General features: G+C 37.2%; 1 protein-coding gene across 1 annotated transcript; it reads right to left on the reverse strand.

Moving 5' to 3' along the window:
• Window positions 1-696: 696 nt before the first annotated feature.
• Window positions 697-22,957, reverse strand: LOC114479327 (ankyrin repeat domain-containing protein 13C-like). The gene is made up of 13 exons (XM_028472970.1): window positions 22,196-22,957; window positions 19,709-19,750; window positions 17,597-17,701; window positions 14,534-14,619; window positions 14,376-14,421; window positions 12,120-12,186; window positions 11,901-12,045; window positions 11,550-11,681; window positions 10,031-10,192; window positions 5,178-5,257; window positions 3,741-3,839; window positions 2,551-2,651; window positions 697-881 (listed from the first exon to the last, which is right to left on the reverse strand). Exons 1-13 carry the CDS (start codon window positions 22,569-22,571, stop codon window positions 751-753), a joined length of 1,572 nt encoding a protein of 523 aa, XP_028328771.1. The 5' UTR covers window positions 22,572-22,957; the 3' UTR covers window positions 697-750.
• Window positions 22,958-23,048: the final 91 nt, after the last annotated feature.

The following is a 23,048-nucleotide window of genomic DNA, read 5'->3' on the forward strand; positions in this document are numbered from 1 at the left end:
CATTAATGTATCTATATTTAGAGACTGAGAATTTATTTCATTTTTTATTGAAATAATAATTGTACATTTTGTCAAAACTTTTATTTTATACAGAAAAAATCAGTTCCAATTGTGGTAGATTGTGTCTCTTCCTTTTTAAGTTTATAACGAGATGTTTACTGTATGCAAGGGACCCGTACCAAGATTTATTACCAACAATAAACATAAGGGGTCAAAGTAATTCGTAGCTTACACTTTGAATACTATTTAATTGAGCTACTTTATATTTGTATTTGAGTATTTTATGTATGACTTACTAACAGTAATTCTATGTGAGTAGAAATATTAGTACTTTTTACACCTCTGGTTAGCACCAAATATTTAAAACACAAGTTAAATAAAAAAATGTGTTTTCATAAATGGTCATAATTGTAATAATGCTTTTTTTCAGCCTCTACTTTAGTGCACTGCTTTTTACCTCAGGCCTGCCATCGTCCAACTAATGAAAACTTTTTACATTCAGGTGGGAAGTTCGGGATTCAAAGGTCACCCTGAGCACTTCATGCATCCTAAAGCCATGGAGCTGGAAAGTCACGTGACCACAGCAGTAAACCGTGAACCACTTCCTGCTTCAGAGTTCACTGGTGAACATGAATGGGAACCTTTGATGCTAGAAAAGCTGTGTGAGGTAAAAACTGTTGCTTTTCTCCTGGTTTCCATTTCTCCTCCACTGGTTTCTATGTACACAATAAAGACGGACTGGTTTTCAGCTCAGAGATCTGGAAAACGACTCGGGTCCTCTTTGTATTCATGAGGGACGAAGAACATGGACTCGTCAAAGTCGCCGTAGCGGAATTCCTGAAAGGTGACGGTGGCCGTGATGGTGGGGAAGACGGGAATGTCTGCGAGGAGAAAACGACACGTGTATGTTATTTACAGCAGTGGTTCTGAACCTTTTCAGCCCACAACCCCCAAAATAAAGGTTTGGCAAAAAATGAGCATGACAATAATGGTTAAATTGGCAAAAATAATCATGAAATCTGGTGAAAAGAGGTTAAAAGCTACAATAATAGGTCAACATATCTGACAATAGGTGGAAAAGTGGTAGAAAGGGTTTATAAGTGCTGAAAATGTCTTGAAAGTGGGAAAAATGTGCAGAAAAAGCATTGAAATGTGATGTAAAAGTGTCAGAAATGGACTGATCGATTGATCGGTACTGATTTCCCTTATTTTGGGGAATCTGCGATCGGCCGATCCTTGCATATGAAATTAATCTTTTCTACCTCCACAAACGTCTTAAAGTCCGTCATAAAGTCGGCCACTGTCCTATTCTGCTGTGAAATGACTGACAGGCCACGCCCACCAGCTCATGTGTGCATGTGTGTGCGTGCACATTTATCTGTTACTCAGGATAACAACAACAGCCGGTTAGCTTAGCATGTCTGCACTAATACGTAAAAAAGATCTGTAATTCCTGTAACGCAGGAATATCTGCATGGCAACCAACCACTGGGTTACCAGCGCCATCTGCTGGTCCAAACAAATATCTGATGTAAATACAGTGCAATGACTGTTTTTTTTTTTTTTTAAAGTCCAATTGTTAAGGCACAAAATACATTTTCAGTTGCACTTTTAAAAAGACAAATAACTATTATGTAGTTTTGCATTGTTTACTATAGAATCAGAATTTAAATTAATAGGCTTCTTCTTTATTTGTATTATTCCTTTATTTATTTCAAGATTTATTTTTAGTTAAATTGCATTGTTTTGAATAGTTTATCAAGGGATTCTTTTGACAATGAAAAATAAAAATAAAATAATACAGTAATTTCTAAAAAAGAAATGAAGAAATATTTTTCATATTTTTCAGTCATCATTTGTCTACAGTCCCATTTTGTAAAATAAATCATGAGATAATCGTATCGTGAACCCAGTATGATGAATCAAATCGTATCGTGAGTTGAGTGAATCGTTACATCCCTACATTTAAATATTCAAAAAGCTGCTGCATTTGGACATTTTTTTTAATTTTTGCTCAACAAGGAAACTTAAAACTCAGGACACTTTATTAGTGATTTAAGATGTTTTGTTAGTTTGTCCTATAGATTATTATTATATCATCTACCTCAAACCCTGTGTCTTTCTGTATTTGTAAAACCAAAATACTGCTGACTGTGCACTTTATTTTAGTCAAAGAGCTCCAAACACATCTGCGGTAGAACATGTTGGTCACATTTTAGTTTTTAAAAAGTGATTTTTCTAAACTTTTAATTTATATTTAAGGTAACTACCTCATTCAGGGTTTAAACAACACGTTTGTATTGTTTCACAGGTTTTGTTCAGAGTTTTACAATAAAATAAGATTTGAATATTCAAGGTGTTTAATGTCAGTTAGAAAAAGTGGTGATTTTGGTGGAGTTGCAAAAAAAGAGGAAAATTAAGAAAAAATGGGCTGAAATTGTTCAGAAAATATTCGTCGTTTCTTGAAGGCGTCTGACGACCTCCTCCCAGTGTCTCCTGACCCCAAGGTTGAGAACCCCTGATGTAGTGATAGGAACTCTTCCTACGTACCGAGCTTCACTGGGAAACCTGGTGGAAGTTTCATCTGAACAAAGTCCCTCAGTTTGTTGAAGTGTTTGAATGGAGCGATGACCTCCAACACGTTTAGTAACCTGCAGACACACAACAGCAACAACAATATGCAAATTAAACACAGATGGTCTCATGACTCCCAGCAGCGCTTCAGGTTTTTCTATCTGTTCTCCACTGTGTGAGCAGATCCACTTTCACCATCACTAAAACACTAATGTCATTTATCTACAACTACTAATTAAACTAATGTCATTTCATCTAGTGTAATCTCAGGAATTTAGAGTTTATTAATAAATACACTTTTAAAGGGAATTATTTCCTATGAAAAGTTTATTAATACACACACATTATAATAAATAAAAATTGTATTTGAATTCATTATTCTATTTATCTTTTTTTTCTTAATTGTTGGAGTTAAATGGAAATTGGGAGTCAATTTAAATACTCGTATAATATACTATTACTATCCATTCAAAAATAACAATTAAAAAACTATTTGGTCATGTGACATTGAGTTAGAGAGCAAATGAAACTTATTATTGGGAATTTAGAGTTTATTTAAAAAAAAAAAAAAAACTTTTCAAAGGAATGATTGCCAATGAAAAGTTTATTTTTAATTCAAATTTCATTATTTTTTATTTATACATTTTATTTATCATAATTAAAAAAGAAATAAAATTCTATTTTATTTTAATATAAATTTTATTTAAAAAAATATAAATAGAAATTGGGAGTAAATCTTAATACTTGTATCATATCCAAACAAATATTAGCATCCATTAAAAAATTATTTAAAAACATCATTTGGTCATGTGACATTGAGTGTTGGGAACAAATATAACTTCATATCGGGAATTTAGAGTTTATTTAAAAATATTATAATAAAAAATAAATACATTTCTATTTTATTTTATTTCAATATTATTTAAAAAATAATAATAATAGGAGATATATTTAAATATTCAAACTAATATTAGCATCCATTCAAAATAATACCAATAAAAAACATTATTTTTTTAACTATTGATGCCAAACTCTAGAAAGTTTCAAAGCTTCAGTTACTTCATTTAAAATCACTGCCAAACAAACATTGATTCCATTTGTCTAAAGTGCAGCAGGTGAAACAAACAAAGCAGTGTTTTCAATCCTATCTGAGGACGTTGACTTACGACTCGATGCTCAGAGGGAAGTCCTGACTCATGGCTACATTGGCTTTGAAGTTCTTTTTGCTCTCCTTACACAGCAGCTCTCGGCCCAGGTGAGGAGGTCTGAAGGGGAACACGTTCAGGGTTTTAGAATCAGCTCATGAGAGAGTACGAGGGTATTTGATCAAAGTGTTCTCAGTAGAACCAGGCCAACGGTCAGAGACCATGCTGGTTTTTACCATTCCATCAAAGTTCAGCCAATCAGCTGACAGTGTTTAGATTAAGTGAACATCTTCATAAGACCCATGAAATGGATCACAGATTCAATGATTAGAGAGTGACGGTGCAAGATCATTCAATCGTCATTTGTATTGATTTAAAATCATATTTAAACATTTACTATGATATTTTGTTTAATTTCCATTTTAAAATACTGTAATAAAGTAGTAAAGAAAAAAAAGTCAAAAAGACTTCTGTTATACTTTTCTTTTTTAATGAGTGTTTTAAAACTAGTGCTGTCAAGAGATTAAGAAAAGTGTGCAATTAATTAATCTAATTAATCTTTTTTTATTAACACCTAAAAATTGCTGAGAAACGCTCTCAACTTGAGGTATTTTCATTTAAAAGACTTTATTGTGGTAGATCAAAACATTGATATAAAGCAAAATGGCTTTATAAAGTAATTCATTGTTTTTAACAGACTAGAACAGATGCAGGCGTAGAAATTTACATAAAACTATATTAGAAATATAATAGAAAATACAAATGAAAGAAACCATCATATGTAGTCTATAAGTTATCACATCATAAACAGTAAAAACACTTTTCTGACACCAAACTTGTTGCTTTCTCTCTTCTTCAGATAATAATTATCCAGTGAGTTTGTTCATTTGTCAGTCATGGCGTGTAGCAGTTAGCACTGTCCGAGTGTCCGCGCTAGCTGTCTGTGCTAGCTGCTACATGGAGGTGGTAGCAGAGGTTGCAAAGCTCCAGTGATCAGACAAACACTTTCTTTCACAATTTGCAAAACTCTGCATTTTTTAAATCCAAAATTAACGCAAACGAAGCTCGTCAGTCTCCCGTCTTGTATTGTAGTCTGTATCAGTAGTAAAGGTACACCATGAACTCTTAAAATGAGAAAAAAAAAGTGATTAACAAAGTTATTTTTAGCGCGTTATTTTTTCCTGTAATTAATCGCAATTAACACATTAAAATGGCAGCCCTATTTAAATCATTACTAAATGACTTCTTAAACAATGGTGACGTGGTTTCATGCGTCTGCAATTTTGACCCACGGACTGTTACTATGGTAACCAAGGTGTTTTCTCGTTGATGAAACCACTGTTCCAGTCAGAATCTGGCTTAACGGAGCCGAACTCTCAGGTTAAACCTGGACTAACCCTGAGCTGGGTTTGATCAAATACCCCCCAGGTGAAGGAGAAATAAGAACGAGATGCTTACTTTCCGTGCTCTGAAGTGATGTACTCCTCCCAGGAAATAGTGTTTGGAATGGGGGCGCTGAGAGAATGTCTCCTTATGGGCTGGAAACACACACACATACACGTTAAGAAGACATCAGGCCCCTGGAACAGATGGGTACTCCATAGACCAACTTTCCCCCTTCTACTCAAGATGTTCAACAACTCTCTAGCTCAGGGGTCCTTAACGCAGACATTACCAAAAGCCCCTATATCACTTATTTTTAAATCTGGTAAAGAAGGCAACAAATGTAGTTGTTCTTACAGACCAATATCACTCTTAAATACAGACTATATCAAAATTGATTGCATCACAACTTGATCCAGTCATGCCTAATATTATTTTATCAGAAAAGAATGGATTTATGAAAAACAGTCACTATTTCTCCAACATTCTCCATATCCTCTCTTAATGAGACCCTAGAATGAGACCCTCATTGAATGCAGAGAAAGCCTTTGATTGAGTTGAATGGAGATTTCTCTTTGAGTCTTTGAAACGATTTAACTTTAGTTTGAAATATACGTCATGGATAAAGCTCCTCTACTCCACACCAAGGGCCTCAGTCATAACTAATGGGATAAGATCTCAATATTTCAAACTAAATAGAGGGACACATCAAGGGTGCCCGACAAGCCTGTTATCATTTGCAGTAGTCATTGAGGTTTTGTCAATTGCCCTAAAAACAAATACATATTTTAAGGCATTGACAGATTCAGCATGAATAACAAACTCTCACTTTATGCAGATGACTTATTGATATATAAAGACATACCACTAAAGGTGAATTGGCACTCCTAAAAATAACTGAAAATATTTTATGGATGAAGGAGAAAACATTAGATTAGTGTGAAATGGAATCCAAATCATCTTCTACATCACTATAAGCATTAGTAACATCACAAAATGCCGGTAAAAATAAAGCAGTTCACATCAAATATGTTTGTCATTTCCACTTTAAGAATTTGGTTCCAGTTTAGACGAACATACAACCTTCATGATGCATCCATCCATAGCCCTATCTGCAATAGTTATACATTTCAACCTTTACATTTAGATAGTGTCTATAGTATGTGGCAGAGATTGGGCCTTGTCAAAGTTAAAGACCTTTATGTCAACAACATCTTTGACACTTTCAGTGAAATATGTGATAAATATGAACTTCCTAAATCACACTTGTTCCGTTATTTCCAAGTTTGTAACTTTGTCAAATGAAACTATGTATCCTTCCCAAAATCTTCTCCTTATAACAGCAGTCGATTTAATTTTAGAATTACTACCAATCCAGAGAGATCTAATCTACCAAATATATGATCTTCTCTGAAATATAAATGACACCTCTCATGGGAACAAGAGCTTAGTCAAACCATAGAAGATAATGATTGGTCTCTAGCTTTGACATTGGTTAACAAGAGTACATCCTGCAGTAAACTTCATTTAATTCAGTTCAAAATTGTTCACTGATTGTATTTTACTCATCATAAACTTTCTAAAATGTATGCAAATGTAAGAGACAAATGTAAGAGATGTTATCGTCTTGTCCACAGCTGCAGAACTACTGGTCTGGTATTTCTGAACATTTGTCTGAATCCTTAAACATCATCCCTACACCGTGTGCTGATAAAAGCTTTAGTTTTGTGTCAAAGAGCCAAAAAATGAAAAGAACTTGTGCCACTAGCATTGTATTAGCAACACTATTAGCTAGTAGAAGAATAGCACTCAAATGGAAATCAGATATCAACATGGATTAAAGATCTTATGATGTTTATTAAACTGGAAAAAATAAAGTATAATTTAAATCACACTCCAGAAAAAAATCTAAGAATATGTGGAGTGATGAACATGTATATTTACAGAAGTTAAAGACATTATAAGAGAGAAAGGAAGAATGGAGGGGAAAAACAAAAACATACTGAGTTAACATGTAATGTGACCATAAGTCTGGACTGTGTTGACATTGGCTTATCCTTGACTGTACCAGGAATAAGATTGTTGAAGTTGGAGTATGTGTGAACTAGGGCTGGGCGATTTATCGATTTTTTATTTTTTAATAAATAGATATATTTACTTAAAAGATATTACGATAGTGCAATGCTATATCGATATAATTCATGTAACATTAAAAGTTTGTTCCGTAGACCTGCCAGTATGCCTTTTTCTCCCCCGTCTATCTTAACCCCGCCTCTCTCTTGCTATGTCCCTGAGTGAAACTCAACACACACGCAATGACCAAACCCCGCCTCCTCCACTCAATCACCTCAGCAGCGACAACATTAGAGACAGAGTCAGCCAACGAAGAGTTAGTTAGTAAAAAATAAAGAATAATGATCTGATCGAGAGGTTGGAGGTTCAATCCCGTTCTACACCGGTCTATGTGTCGAAGTGTCCTTGGGCAAGACACTGAACCCCAAGTTGCTCCCAGTGGTTGACTAGCGCCTTGCATGGCCCATTGGTGTGTGAATGAGTGTGTGAATGAGCTGATATGTAAAGCACTTTGTGACCTCTGTCTGTGAAAGGTTCTACAAAAATAAAACATTACTTAAATAATTTGGCTTCAGAATCAGAATGTCACTGTGTGCAAGTGAGTGTGTGCGTAGTAGTGATCCAGAGGTCTCTGCGGGTCAATAACATAAACAGGAGATGTGGGTAATACAGCAACAAAAAAATTTAAAAGTTGCGTAATTGCAAAGTATGACATCAGTCAGCTCAGCATAGAGCCCTGAATCTCAAACAAGCTAATGATGAAGATGACGGTTGTGGAGGTTTTGAATGGAATGTATTGTATAGTTACTGGTCAGATGTGGACATAGGGTTTATTTGGTCAAAGGGTTTTGAGGCAGACCAGTCTGGGATTCAGAGGTTTCCATGTGTGTCCCAATGAACCTGTAGCTGTTCTGTGCTCTCAGCATTCTTGTATGTTGCTGATAGTGCTAAGCATAACAAAGTCGGAGCCTCTGAGAAGAGGGCTTGGTAAATGTTATCAGTTCGTAACTGGCATTCTCAGGGCAGTTTGACCAGAAGTGACTCGGAGAGATTCTGTAATCACATATCATTCAATCCCTCCTTTGTTAAAAAACAAAACAAAACTATTTTTAACACTATATGAATTACAGAATCACCAGAGAGACACACCGAACAACCACACTTACGTCCAATCAATCCCAGTATTAGTGTGTTCCATTTCCTATTTAAGTCTCACGGGTCATTTACATTGGATTCGCTGTCTAGGATATCCTATCCCCTGCCTAATTAGATAATGAACTGTCAGACATTGGTTCGCTTCAGTCATGTGACATTGAGTGTTGGAGAGAAAATGAGATGTCAGAAGATGTTTGGGTCCACATTAGGGATACAGGTGGAACATTTATAATCAATTAATTTCCATATCACGCTATTTTTCATCCATCTCTATTTGTTCTAAGAACTAAAATCACATAGTATGAGTTTTATTTTCCCAAAATAGCCTGTTTTCCAGAGTTTTAGCGTCCGAAGTCACTTTTTGAGCAATTCTGAAATTGGGCCATTTTGGAGCTTATTTATATATATTCATGAGTGGGCGAGTCTATAGACGATGACTCACTTCATGTCTCACTCTTTTACAGGGAATTCAGTGACCACCAAAGCAATTGAATTTTTGCTATGCACTGTTGTCATGGTTTTCAGCCAAAAAACTGCATACGACAGTGAAAAACTGTAAGTCCGTCTCAGCGCTTAGGGTCTCACAGCAGCCATTCAAACTCTCACTGGAGTGTTAATCTGCTGAGTCACTTTCTCCTCCTCTGCTCTTCTAACTACAGGAATAGTGCATTTAATGTGATAATTATTTGTTTTCTCCAACCGCTGTGTCGCATTGTCACAAAAATGTCAGATCAGCGATACGAGGTGATATAACAGGTTCACCAATGCACCGAACCGCAAAAGCAGAGTACACCTTCGCATGAACAAATAGTGCTGACACTACAGAGTACGTTCACTGTGGAGGCGGGGCACCGGCAGCAGGAAAGTTCTGTATAGTTTTGCCGGTAGCCGTCACTCCTTTGTTAGCGAAAAAAACAATGGTGGACTTTCGCAAAAGTTTACATCAGGTTGGGGGTGGAGTCCAAGGGTGGAGTTACCAGCGGAGGGGAGGGTATAATCTTTTCTAATTTCACTTTTTTGAAACGGAGCAATATTCTCTGTGTTATCAGACAAACAGACCATAAACAAACAACTGGATGGTTTTATTTCACATTTAGTGTGCTGGTGGACACTCAAGTTACCTCATTTGTGTTAAACAAAAAAAAAAAAAAAAAAAAAAAAAAAAAAAAACTGCACAAGTTCAAATTTCTATTCTATTCATTTCTTTATTAAATTTTTATAATGAAAATAATTATATAAAATTCTATTTTATTTTGATTACATTTTTATTGTATAAAAAAAGACTGGAATTAAATGGAAATACATCTATCATATCCAAGCAAATGTTAGCATTCATTCAAAAATAATTAAAACATTTTGTTAATTTTTAATCTTTTTGACCAGGGATGCCAAATTCTGGGAATTTTCAAAGATAGAAAATTTCCACAAAACAAAGTATCAATAAAAGGTTATCCTTTCACAGGGATGTTAGTTATAGTTGGAAAACTATGTTTTAGTTTCATCCAAAACATCAGTATCAGTTACTTAAAGTTAAATTACGCCCAGTTTCCAGTTAATTTCAATAAATAACTCCCATGAATAGTAATGTTTTTTTAACATTCCCCAAAGTTTGCGAGCTGAAGTTCCCGTGTAAATTTAGTGGACATGTTTTTTTAACCTTTCCAACCCTAGTCCAGATGTAGAAGGTTCCTGGTTCTCACCTCAAAGTTCTGCTCACTGATGCTTCCTCCTTTGCTCAGACTCTCCATGATGGCTTTGTTCCTCAGGATGTCTTCTTCACTCAGATGCTCTCGCCGCTTCCTCGACTCCAGCACCAAACCGTTCACTGCATAGAAGTCGGCCAGGAAGTTCCCCACTCGCTCCTGCAAACCGTTTCACATTCACTCACTGGTAGGACATCGATCGTATCATTTCCCGCACTACTTTTAGGATGTGACCGTAAAGTCCATCGGACCCACCAGCGGGGGCAGCTCCAGCTTCAGTGACTCTCACTGGTCTAAATGTTGTATAGAATGAATGAAATCACACATTCTATACCTTTCTGTAATCCTAAGAAACTATAGAAGCTAAAACTGTAGCCAACCCACATTCAGAACTAAAGACCACAGCACACACACCAAGACATTATGGGAAAAGAGGGAACAGTCAACAACTACGCACACTGTCTTTTTCGGTCCTCTACTTCACAAAATAAACACAGATCTCTATAACAAGAACCTACGTGAAACTACAGGCTGAGCTGAATCCACTGATATACGCGTTAGGTATGTTACGTACCAAAACAATGCCACAAAATCTGAAAATATACAGCGGAAAAAGTCAGCAATGATGACAAATGGTGTTTTACCTTTGATGTTTCTTATCAATAGTTCCTCCAATGTGCTTTAAACTCCATATTTTCATAAATCCAAATCATGTAGTCAGATAGATACCACAATTACACACGTCACAACATTTATCAGACGAGAAATCATCCAATGAGGCGCACAACGCTCGTGCCTAAAATGGCAGTTCCCTCCTTTACCCAGCTCTGATTGGCTAGGGCTAAAGCCCACCCCCATAGCGTTTTGATATCACCAATTTCTACAGGCTCTCAGCTTTACAACACTGTGTCAATCATTGTGATTGGTGAAAGCATTGCTGAATAACAGCCATGCGTATCGAAACCAAAGAGTGGAATAAATTTAGCATTATGCATGGAACAGCAGAGACCTGAATAAAAATGGATATGTGTTTATTTCAAGCCAAATTGCAACACCTAGTGGTCAAACATAAGACTGATAATGATTGGAATTTCACTGAGTTACAAACTTCTTTCCAAACTTGTGGAAAACTTTGGCACAGCTGTGGCAAAGTGGGCTTCTGCCTATACTTTTGTTTCACAAAAACGTGTATCTTTGGCATAATCATCATCACCAAACAAAGCTGAGGTTGATGTCCATACGTTAGTTCCAATATTTCTGCTTTTATGGCCTTCGATAATAATAATTGACTTTATATATGATGTAAATCTCTAGATTTTTCGTGGCAGATACAGATTTCTGTATTTAAAAACTGATTTATTATCAAATATTTCCAAAATGTCAAATCATCTGTAACCACTAAGGGTCCTACTTCAATCTGAATAAAATTAGCCATGTAGGTCATGTAGAAGCTTTAAAAAACTTTAATTGTATGTGATTTTTGGAGAAAAGTGGCTGGAAGTTAAGCGAGCAGTACCGTTTTATCCTCCCTGAAGAGCCAGCCGATCTGACTGCGGGAAAAGGTGATGGACTTGGTGGACAGCGTAGCCGAGTAGACGTCGCTGCTCATCAGAATGTCCACTTCCTCCTCCGTCTCCATCTCAGACTCCTACCGACACAGGAAGTTCAGCCTGTCAGACCTGGCAACCCAAAATGCTTTTGTCCACAGATTGGCGCACCCTCCATTTGGACACTGATCCGGACTTCTGCGCCACCTTCTCTGTGAGCTGACTGACAGCTGAAACTCCCAACTCCCACCATCCGAACATGTCAACACACTCACTCACCTCTGACAACTAAACTTAAAAGCATGGTTTGGCTCGCTCACCTCGTGGTGTATCCTTTGGTACACCTTAGCCTCGTTGTCCAGGACCACAAAGGACTGTGACGGCGCGGCGTCCCCGTTGAAGATGAAACTCAGGTCTCCACGCTGACACTTCATGTCGTTAAAGTCGATGAGCGTGGTGTCCAGTCTGGATCCACACAGACACTGATAAGATTCTAAGGTTCTGGATCTAAACGCTGTGTTCCATCAGGGACCGCTCACCTGATGTTGATGCCCTGTTTGTAGATCTTACAGGCGTCAGACGGCAGGATCCGAGACAGCAAAGGCACTGACAGACACAGAAAATTACAGAAATATAAATGTGACGGTAAAAACAGTAGGAATAAGTAGTAGTCAGTTTAAAGAATATTTATAATTACTTGTAAAGTAAGGGTGCCTAACTGCACAGCTGAGAGGTGTGGCTTAATCAATGTTTGGGTCGCATATACGGTAGGTATTCTTTGATATTAAATTCATTTGCTTGTTTAAAATAGTGCTGCTTGTGTGTAGTTTTGTGAGAATGCTTAAGTTTAGTAGAAGTTAAGTATTTTAGTTAAATAACTAAAGCAAAAAAGTAAAGAACAAAAATGATAATAGTCTTCAGTTAAATTTAAAGTCTTAAGTTAATAACTAAAAATGTATTCCTAAGTTAAGAGTGGAAAAGTAATATTAAAGTAATATTAAACTAAAGTAATGAATACTAAAAACTGAACACTTGAGTGTAGTATAAAAATTGTAATTCAAAATAAAAAGTATATCTATTTTCTTTAAATAAGACATTTTCAAACTAAGAGATTTGTAAATTAAGTAAATACAACAAGAGACAGCAAAGGTACTGAAAGACAAAAAAGGAGGAATAAGTAGTTGTCGTTTTCAAAAATCTTTTATAATTACTTGTAAAGTCAAACCACCAGAAGAAGAATTATTGTTTTTCTTTGGTATTGTATTATCTTCCTTCTCTATCTCTAAAGAGTAAACAATTTGTTTATGTTGGGATATCTATTTAACAAAAGGAGCAGTGTGTTTCTGTTTGGACACTAGCTAACTGTGCTAGCTGTGCTGTATGAGCAGCATAGTAGCAGTGCTGAATTCTTCCTAATGTGTGTTTAACATGGGGTTGAATGATGAAGGTCGTTCCACTCCGTTACCTTTTAGTAATAACGGACAACATGAAAGTTGGTCAAAGCCATCACACACTGAGCTACAACTCAATGATTTCTGTTCTAATACCAAATGTCCTTCAATGCCCTTTTAAACACTGACATCAAAGAGTTGTTCTGGGGTTTCCATGGTAACGGTTGATAAGGTAGTGGAAAGGCAAACGAAAAGTGCTGAAAATCGAACCTACTGTTATGGCAAAAATTATTAGTTATTTTTATTACTATATTTACTCATACACCTTATTCCTTAAGCCTTAGGTTGTAACTTTCCATTGTGTGCTCTTCATGTCTTCAACTTTGCTTCTAGCTCTAGGTCAGGTCATCTTCCCAAAACACATGAATCACCAAGGTCAGACACAGAGGCACCCTCTGTGCACACACTCAGATGCCTACACACACTCACATAGTCACACATACACACCCCATACACATCCATTCATACACACAAACACATACACACACACACATGACAATCAGCAGATACCAGAGAACTGGTTGTTTTGACCTAAGAAGAAAATGTCTCTTTTCACTCTCTTCCCTCACCTCCTCCTCTCTGTCCTCTTTATCTCCCGAGGGGAGGAGGGAGGGTGAATATACGTGATGAGTTAGAACTGTGCCACTCTGTCATCGGACGTCCGGCCGGACGGTCACTCATTTTTGTCCATCTTTGTACTCTTTTATTTAGTTTTATAATAAATCTTTTTTATAACATCATCATCTTTCGACTGGACTCCATCATTCAACCAGAGCAGTAAATCATGTCTCCAAATGAGGTCAACCACAAATTTGCCGTGACACTACATTACAAATAAAAACTAGAACTAGAAAGCTTGGATTTTTCTGCTCACACTTGAAATTTCAGTGGGTCACATTTTTACTGAAAACAATATGTTAAACAGTACCAGGCCTGGAATTATTTTTCCCCCCAAATGTGTCCCTAATAAAAATTTCACCCATAATGACATCTGATCATAAGAAAAAGATGAGGAAACTAAAAAAATAAATAACATATACGAACAAAAACACACAGAAACAGAAAAAAACACAAATGACTCCAAAAACACATACTGAAGATTTTTTTTAAAGAAATTAGTTCAAAAACACACTAGAAAAAAAAATAAAAACGAAACACAAATTTGGAGAAATAATTCCAAATGACCGACAACACAAACAGACAAAATGACTCCAAAAAACAAAGATATCCACAAAATTAAAGAAAATGTTACAAAATTACAATTGCAAACTGTAAAAATGAACCAGTTAAATTCTTAAACAGAAACTTGAGGCTCTCTAATCATGTGCCCAACGAGACACTTACCCCAACTCTGAAAGTCCCAGTGAAGCTCCAGGTAGAAGTCCCCGAGCTACACACGCGCGCACGCACACACACGCACGCGCACACACACACACACACACACACACACAGAGTAAACAGGCTGTTTCCATCTTTTCTGTAGGGTCAGTGAAGGTCCTCACCTCCTGCAGAGCCTTCAGTAACTTGGGCCTCTTGTCCTCCACGTTCTCCCGTGACTGCTGCTTCAGCTTCCTCAGAATCGCTGTGACTGAGGAGAGATCAACCACAACAGGTCCGTGGTCACCAGCAGAGATAACGTATTGATACAAATAATTTGGAACATTCCACAGAAAACAAGCTCAGCGGAGCGTCGACTGTAAGTTTGTCTTGAAAGTGTACCTGTAGTGAAAATGTATACAACAAAAAATGTGTTTTATTTATTACGAATAAACAAAATGTGCACTTTTTTATAAAAAAAAAAAACATTAACTCATTCAGTGCAATCCATTTTCAGAATTTCTCCCCCCCTCAGTGTCAGTCGCTTTAGAGCATTTTGACCCACAAAATATTTTGTACTATGACGATCTGAAATCTGACACCAGATTGTGACAGATTAACGTCTCTACTTTCATCAGAAAAAAATAGTTTGGAGCTTGTTTAGTTTTTCCGTAATCAACAGTTGAATAGAGGCAAGTTTTACACAAATCGCCAGTTTCAGAGCAAAAAGCTGAAAATCGCAATTTTTTAGACGCTGATTTTAATAATTGATTTTACTTCCCAGTATCAATTTTTTTTATTGTATTTTTCACATTTTTGTGGGCGACCACTGGGTGGCGGTAATGCACCCACATGTAAGTGCAAACACAAGGAAGACTTGCAGCAGCTGTGATTTCCCTTTGGCAAACAAACCAACAACTGTGCGATTTAAATCTAAAGCATGGACTTACTTTTGATTTGATTCCATTGCAAATGGAGTTAGACACATGACCAAAGCTGTATTAAACTCTGCTCCGGACAAGTAGCGTATTGTTTAACACAACGAACATTACTGCTCATCTGGTCCGTCACCATCTGGACATAAAGCTAGAGTGAGATCAGACACCCAGCAGCAGATCAACGGACCCTGGATGGATATTAAATAAACTTACCCAGGTAATGAAGCCAGTCAAGGTGTCTACATGCATTATGTTAGATGAAGCGAACCCAACTCTGTCCATCATAGCCCAGCTTCTCTGAGCTACACATGCACGCTAAAAGATTGACCATCAGCATTTCTAAAAAGTTTAAAGTTACCAGTTGTCGACGGGGCAAAATGTGGTACATTTAATTATATTTTATTCTTGCTGTTCACGCCTTTTCCTGGGAGGGTGGTGGCTGCTGCATCACAGAGCTGATCAGCTGTGTGTGTGTGTGTGTGTGTGTGTGCGTGTGCACGTCAGCTGCAGCTTGTGAAATGAAACTCAGACGTCAGAATGATGTCCACGCTGGTCGACTATTTTAACACAGTTTGATCCACTACAGAGTAAATAAGTGTGATGATGAAGATGATGAAGACTGATCATTTCTGAATGTAAGAAGTGAATTAAATCAGGCTTTCCACACAAACATTATTTTGTCGTTAGTACGAGAGGAAAAAGAGATTTTTACTGTGTCTCAGACAGAAACATGTGGCTGATCTTCACATTGTGACTTCACTTTAACAACTAGCATGTTGACCAGTTCCTGCTCCTACACTAGACACTCCAAAGCACTAGCTTGATCAACATTTAAAGTTTCATGACTAACTTCAAAAAATTCTGTACAAATTAGTTTTTTGTACATGTTTACCTCCTTTCTGACGGAGGTTTTATTTTATTTATCAACTTATGTGTATGGATAAGGGAAAAATTGTGATAATCGTCACAGTAGAATTGCAATACTTATAAAATCAAAATCGCAATTTAAATCGAATCATCGCCCAAGAATGGGGATTAAAATCAAATCAAGACAAAAGAGTATCGTCCCAGCCCTATTAACTCACTCAGTGCCATTGATGAGATAACTCGTCATTTGCATTTTTTCACGGGGATTACTAGAAAACACCCTGGCGGAGGTCCCTCATCAATATCTAAGCTGTGGGTTGTTGTAGTGACCAACTGTGTCCTGAAGATGGCAGCAGTACACCTTTGGATGAGAGATTAGCCGCTGATGCTACCCAGCAAAGCAGGAAGAAGCAGGAAAAGGGAGATTATGGCACTACAGAGTGATATTTTGACGTATCCAGCAGCTCACAGCTCCACATACTAACACAGAACATGTGTGGGCCTGAGTGGATTATTGATAATGTTGAGATGATGAGATAAAACCATCAACTAACCGGGCCAAATGGGTCATCCCTGCGTGTTGGGAGGAGGGGGGGTGGAGGTGGGTACAAAATACCCCCAGCCTGTGAGCCAGATAGCAAAATAGGTGACATGTAGGAGGTAGCAGCAATTTTGGATGAGAAATCATCCATGCTCAGCAGAGCTCAGAGGGAGAGAGGAAAAGAGTTTACGAAACGGAAAATGGCGCTACGTACAGGGTTGACGTTCCCAGCAATGCACAGCAGCGGATACTCGACCAGAGCAAGTGTGGAACTCATGGATAATGTGGCAATTGTGAGATAAAACCATAAAAAATGGGGAACGCAGTGACACTGTATGTCGGGGAGGAAGAGGAAGTTACGTGTGTACAGACTGACGGGGTTGAAAGTTGGAGGAACGCCAAAATACAGTAAGAAATCCATTCAATTCTGACCCAGATAGAAAAATAATAATTTTGCCATCAAAAGCCTGGTCTGTGTTTTTTGTTTTGTTTTATATAAGGAAACAATGTTCAGATGTTAGAGTTGTCACTAAAGCAAAAAAAAAAAAAATAGCTTTAAAGTCACTGACAGGGTTTTTTTTTTTTTTTACAAAGAGGCTTTTTTCTCAGCTTTTTGCTCTGAAACTGAAGATTTGTGTAAAACTTGCTCTATTCAATGGCTGATTACAAAAAAACGAGCCAGAAACAAATGTTTTTTTTTGATGAAAGTAGAGGCTTCAATCTTTCAGAATCTGGTGTCAGATTCCAGATAGTCATAGTAGAAAATATTCTGTGGGTCTTTAAAATCAGTCAAAATGCTCAAAAACGGCTGGAACTGAATGAGTTAATGAATGTATAGCTTCCACACGTCTTGAGGTGAGAGTGTGTGTGTGTGTGTGTGTGTGTGTATGTGTGACACTCACTCATCTGTCTGTTACCATAGCTGATGGCCTCAGCCAGAGGACTCCACCCCTGGGCATTCTTAATCTTCACAGGTGCATTATGGGCCAGCAGAAGTAACGCACACTCTGCAAAAAGGACACACAAGGTGCATCAAATCTACTAATAAGGACGTAGTCTTTCCTTCCAGTCATTAAAACTTCTTTGGTTTGGTGATTAGAAATGAACAATAACGTTAAATGAAGGTGTACGTCTCATTTATTCATCTAACAAACTCTACATTTAGTACTAATCTGTGTGTACAAAGAGGTTCTCCAGACTTCTGCGTATCACCTACAGCAGCTGTGGGCAACAGGCGACCCGGGGCCCACATGTGGCCCTCAGTTTATTGCGGCCCCAAAATGAAACACACAAAAAGACAAATGTACAAAAAATAGGAAATCAACACCAAAATAAACTAGGAAAGCACTCGGAGAGCGCACACCTCCACCAAGCAGCTCATTTCCACCCATATTGTGATTTCCACCCTATGTTGTACGAGTACTGGACATACAGTACACACAATGCACTTCCCTACCACTACTACATTACCCATAAGCCACTCAGGCACAGCTCCCTTTTTCCTACATTTTTGGTATTTTCTCATTTTTGGTAATCAAGAACGTCACCAAAACGTAATCACCTGTTCCTTGTTCTATTATCTACATGTCCTTAAAATGTCATCCTAATCTGTTAATAACAAGTTATTTATCTAACAGACAGACAGACGCAGGGTAAAACATAACCTTCCGCTCCGCGCTTCGAAGAGGCAATGACTCCAAAAACACAACAAAACACAAATTTGGAGAAAATTTACAAATGACTGAGACGATCACAATAACCAAACATAAAAATACACAAAAAGATTCCAGAAACAAAACATGAGATAAATTTACAAAATTACTACAACAATATTCAAATTTGGGGATAAATTTACAAATGACTAAAAATCACACAAAGTGGCTACAAAAAAACTCAACAGAATTAAAGGAAAATTTACAAAATGACTCCAAAACACAAAAATGACAAAAACATACAAAAACCAGCAAATATGGAGAAAAATTTACAAATGACTGAAAATCTGAAAAAAAAAAAAAAACCCAAAACAACTCAAAAATTAAAGATATTAAAGATTAACGCCAACAACAAAAAAAAAAAAAAAAATCATCAACAAAAAAAAAGAGAAATTAACAAAACTTAATTAGAAAAACCTAAAACAAACATTTCAGAAGAATTTATAAAATGACTAAAAAAATATAGCAAAACACAAATTTGGAGAAAAACAAAATTAAATGAAAATGTACAAAATTACTTCAAAAAATTTATGAAAAAAAAAAAAACAATAAAAATGCTACAAATTATTTTTTTTTTTAAAAAGCACAAAATCCAAAAAACAGAATAAACCAACAACAAAATACATGAAATGATTTCTGGGGATTATTGTACAAAAGTCAGATAAATCCATCCAGGATAAAGGAGAATACGTGGTTAGATTAAGTCTGGTCGGCACTATTTTGAATAAATTAGTTTGCTGAGTCATGATAAAGAGATGACGCTTAATGAAGCTGGCTGTGGATGTTTGATAAGTGGGCGGTCGCGGCTTTCTAAAGGAGATCATGAATACGATCACAGAATCAATGATTAAAGTATGGATCACAAATGCACAGCTTGGTTTACACCTGTGAACAACGAATGAAGAAATAAAAGACACGATACAGAAAAAAAGAACAGCAGTGCTGCTAGATTATGCTTTATCCTGGTTTTGTACAACACCCCACGGAACATGAAAAATTACTACCAAAACAACAGAAATAAACATTAATGCAAAAACAAACAATGACCAAATAAACCCATCCAAGATCACACAAAACAAGAAAAACACTGAAAACTAGAGAAAAATATAAACAGTGAAGCCTTCATTGTTTCCTGTGTTAATGCTGTGATTGGTTGTTATTCTAATGCTGACATGAATGTTTGATCATGTTAATCAAACTCATCATTAGTTCCACTTTATTTAACTTCTGTCCAGTATACTGTTATTGCCTTGTGTAAATCAGATATACACACTTGTATAGTTGTGATGTGAGTTGTGTTACCTTTGTGTCCCAGCATCACAGCGAGGTGAAGAGGAGTGTTCCCTGCAGGAAGAACCACATTCACATTAATATATACAACAATACACAACGTTAACACACTATTAATGTTAGGGATGTCCTGATCACATCTGCAGGATCAAAACCTGGTGCAGGACTTTTTCATATTTTTACATCTTGTCACGCTCAAACAAACCGACATCAGATGAAAGGGAAAAAATATTTTGCTTTTATTAGACATTTAAAATCATGCCTTAATATGACACGGAAATACCTTAAAACCTTTAAAATGTGTGTGATCACTAGTTCATTCCATTATTATGATCTATAGATGTTTTTAAATAGTTTTATAAGCAAAATGTTGTCATCGGACAAAGGAGGGACTTGGATGTCACCCCTTACCCTGTGTGTGTGTGTGTGTGTGGTTCTGTTGTTTTTTCCTTTTTTAATTGGTACCATCGTAATAATTGTTGCACACTTGGACACTAAAGGGACTTCCAGGCGTGAACGGGTTATTTTAACTCTTTTCTACACAGACACATTTCTTGGATGCTCCTGTCTTCATATATAACATACCACAACCTATACACCAGATCTAGGAGTGTGACAATATCTTGATACAGCAATATATCGCAATATTTTTTTCACACGATTGATTAATCGTTTTGCACACGCTAGCGATTTTATTTTTTTTTTAAAACCTTTTTTGTTTTTTCATTAAAATGTACAGGTACGTCTTCACAGAAATGTTATCACTGTTTGTTGAAGGAACCAATATATTGTTTACTGTAATATTTCACTATAATTATGTCACTGGTAAGAAAAACCATATTTATTGTTTACAGAAAGCACTATTGGAGATACTTATTCATTTACATTGGAATGTTGACACTTATTAAGAGAAATGTTCCACTAAAATAGTGTCACTGTTCATGGGACACTTTTTCAATATATTGTCTTTCAGATAAAAAATAAAAATTTGATTTTTTCACTTAATCTTTTATATCTTATGTCATAAATTATCGTAGATTGATTTCTGACCAATATATCGATAATTGCAGTCTCGTCATATCGTGAGATAATCGTTATCGTGAGCTTTGTATCGCATATCGTGAGGTACCCAGAGGTTCCCACCCCTAACCAGATCTGCAGCATTTAAAAACATTTGTCACAATGTTTCAGTGAAAATAAACATTTAAAGATGGTTAATTTAATACTAAAACTGTATCAGCAGTGTTTAACTTTACTAAATACAGATTTAATCAGATTATAGATGGAGCTCATTGGTGACTAGATAGAAAATCCACCTTGTGTTTTGAAAAACATATCTTATAGAAGGTTTTCACCTACGTCACGTTCTGGGCAGTAACCTGGATGCGCGGCCATATTGGAGACACTCAGAGGTAAACACTGCGATGCATAAATGTCCAAATCCACAGAAAAACTCCTCAAAATGTGTTATAGATACAAAGGTATACAAGGAAATACTTGGAAAAGTTAGTGTTTATTGGTGGTGCAGATTCATAGGAGTTGGATCAATGATGACCCAGAGAGTTTTCCCTCTATTACGTATCCTGATATGGTCAACTAGCTGATTTGAACCCTAACCCAATCTGGGTCATCCTTTAGATAAAGGTCAGACCTTTGACCTGGAATACAATGAGAAATACAGCTCTACATTTTAGCTCTACATTTTAATAACTGTGTTGTTACTGTAGCAGGTTATTAAATGTGATTATATTAAGTCTATAATGCCACATGCAGTAACTTGATATGAAATATATTATTATCACACTTTAAAATGAGTTCAGAGCCACTGTTATCAACAATTCACTAACCTGACAAGAAATGGGACAAACAAATTCAGATGTTGTCCAGATGTTTGCCTCGTAGAGCCTGGTTTAGCTTCGCTAACCACTAGCTCCTCCTTTCCTCTGATAACTGTTGACATTGTTCTCCCTGATTTGTTCTAACTTCTGGTAGTTTATAAAACTCCAAATGTTTTTCACGGTCTGACTGATTGGTACAGCCAAAAACACCACAATAATTCACCATTTTCTTTAGTTCGATGTTCAGCATCTGCTTTGTTTACCTGCTGAGTACCTCCAATATGGCCACTTCCTGTTTGATGACGTGCTGTGAAAACCCTCTATATAACAATAATAGTGCATTGGGATTTATATACAGCGTCTTTTGTTGGTCACTCAAAGCTGACCGTACACCAGGTCTGCAACAAAGAACATTTGTCACAATGTTTCAGTGAAAATAAAATTTTTTAAATGGTTAATTTATTATATTAAACATTATGACGTGCACCAGTGTTTAACTTTTCTAAATGATAACTACATCTGTCTTATATATATCTATCTTTGAGACTTTGAATCCTAGAAAGTTATCTAGGATTCTGAGAGCCCCTCACATGTCCATGTGGGCACGTGTTGGTGACCCCTGGACACTGTGTGTGTGTGTGTGTGTGTGTGTGTGTCTGACCATGCACGTCCTTCTGTGAGATGCTGTGGGTCCTGATGAGAGAGGACAGCCTACGAACGTCTCCCCTAAACACGCACTCATGGACGGGGAAGTCCAGTACGTCTCCTCCGGTCCCGGTGGTGCTGAGGATGATGATGGGGTTCTTGTTGTTGTCGGTAACCACGGCACCAACTGCCGAGTTCCCGTTCACGTTGTTGGCGTTGAGTTTTTGCTGGCGCAGCACCGACGGCTTCACCTTGTGGAAGGCCCGGTTGGAGCGGAACTGGGTCCCGGTACCGGGGGACGGGTCCTCGCACGTGTCCATCATCTCATCGTGCTTGGTGCCGCCGGTCTCGTGGGAGTCCTTTCTTCCGGTGCGGATGGTCTCACCTGTCATGGTGATGCAGGTCGTGCACGCGCAGCAGCCGTGCGTGTGATTCAAATCTCTTCCGTTGCTCCTTTTGAAGTCAATAAAGTCCCGTTGCTTGGCCTCGTTTCTGTGACAGTCGCACCTGCCGCATTAGCCACCAGCTAGCATTAGCCACCTGCCGCATTAGCTCCCTGCTAGCATTAGCCACCAGCCCCTGTCGTCCCACTATATCAATTGAATGCGATGGGTGCGGCGATTAAACAAACGTAAATTAAACAAAAACAACAACACAACAAACGCATGATAATCCACACACGGAGAGTGAAGTGAAACCAACGCCTACATCGTTGTTTGTGCAGCCGTTTGATTAAATGCGTAAAGATGCTGTCGGTGCTGCGATTAAAAAAAAAAAGCTAAAGCTGGGCTAACGAGCGCCAAGTCTCGCGAGATCACCGCCTTAAAGTCTCACATGGAAACTTGTTCTTTCTTTTTTTTTTCTTTCTT

This window comes from Gouania willdenowi, chromosome 17, assembly GCF_900634775.1.
Source record: "Gouania willdenowi chromosome 17, fGouWil2.1, whole genome shotgun sequence".
In the NCBI taxonomy this organism is placed as follows: Eukaryota; Metazoa; Chordata; class Actinopteri; order Blenniiformes; family Gobiesocidae; genus Gouania; species Gouania willdenowi.

Excerpts from the sequence above, each read along its gene's own strand:
- LOC114479327 (XM_028472970.1), bottom strand. The coding sequence starts at position 22,571 with ATGACAGGTGAGACCATCCGCACCGGAAGAAAGGACTCCCACGAGACC. Across the intron at positions 19,751-22,195 it reads CTCACAGAAGGACGTGCATG|GGAACACTCCTCTTCACCTC; the intron begins GTCAGACACACA and ends TTCTTCCTGCAG. Across the intron at positions 11,682-11,900 it reads ACCAAAGGATACACCACGAG|GAGTCTGAGATGGAGACGGA; the intron begins GTGAGCGAGCCA and ends CTGTGTCGGTAG.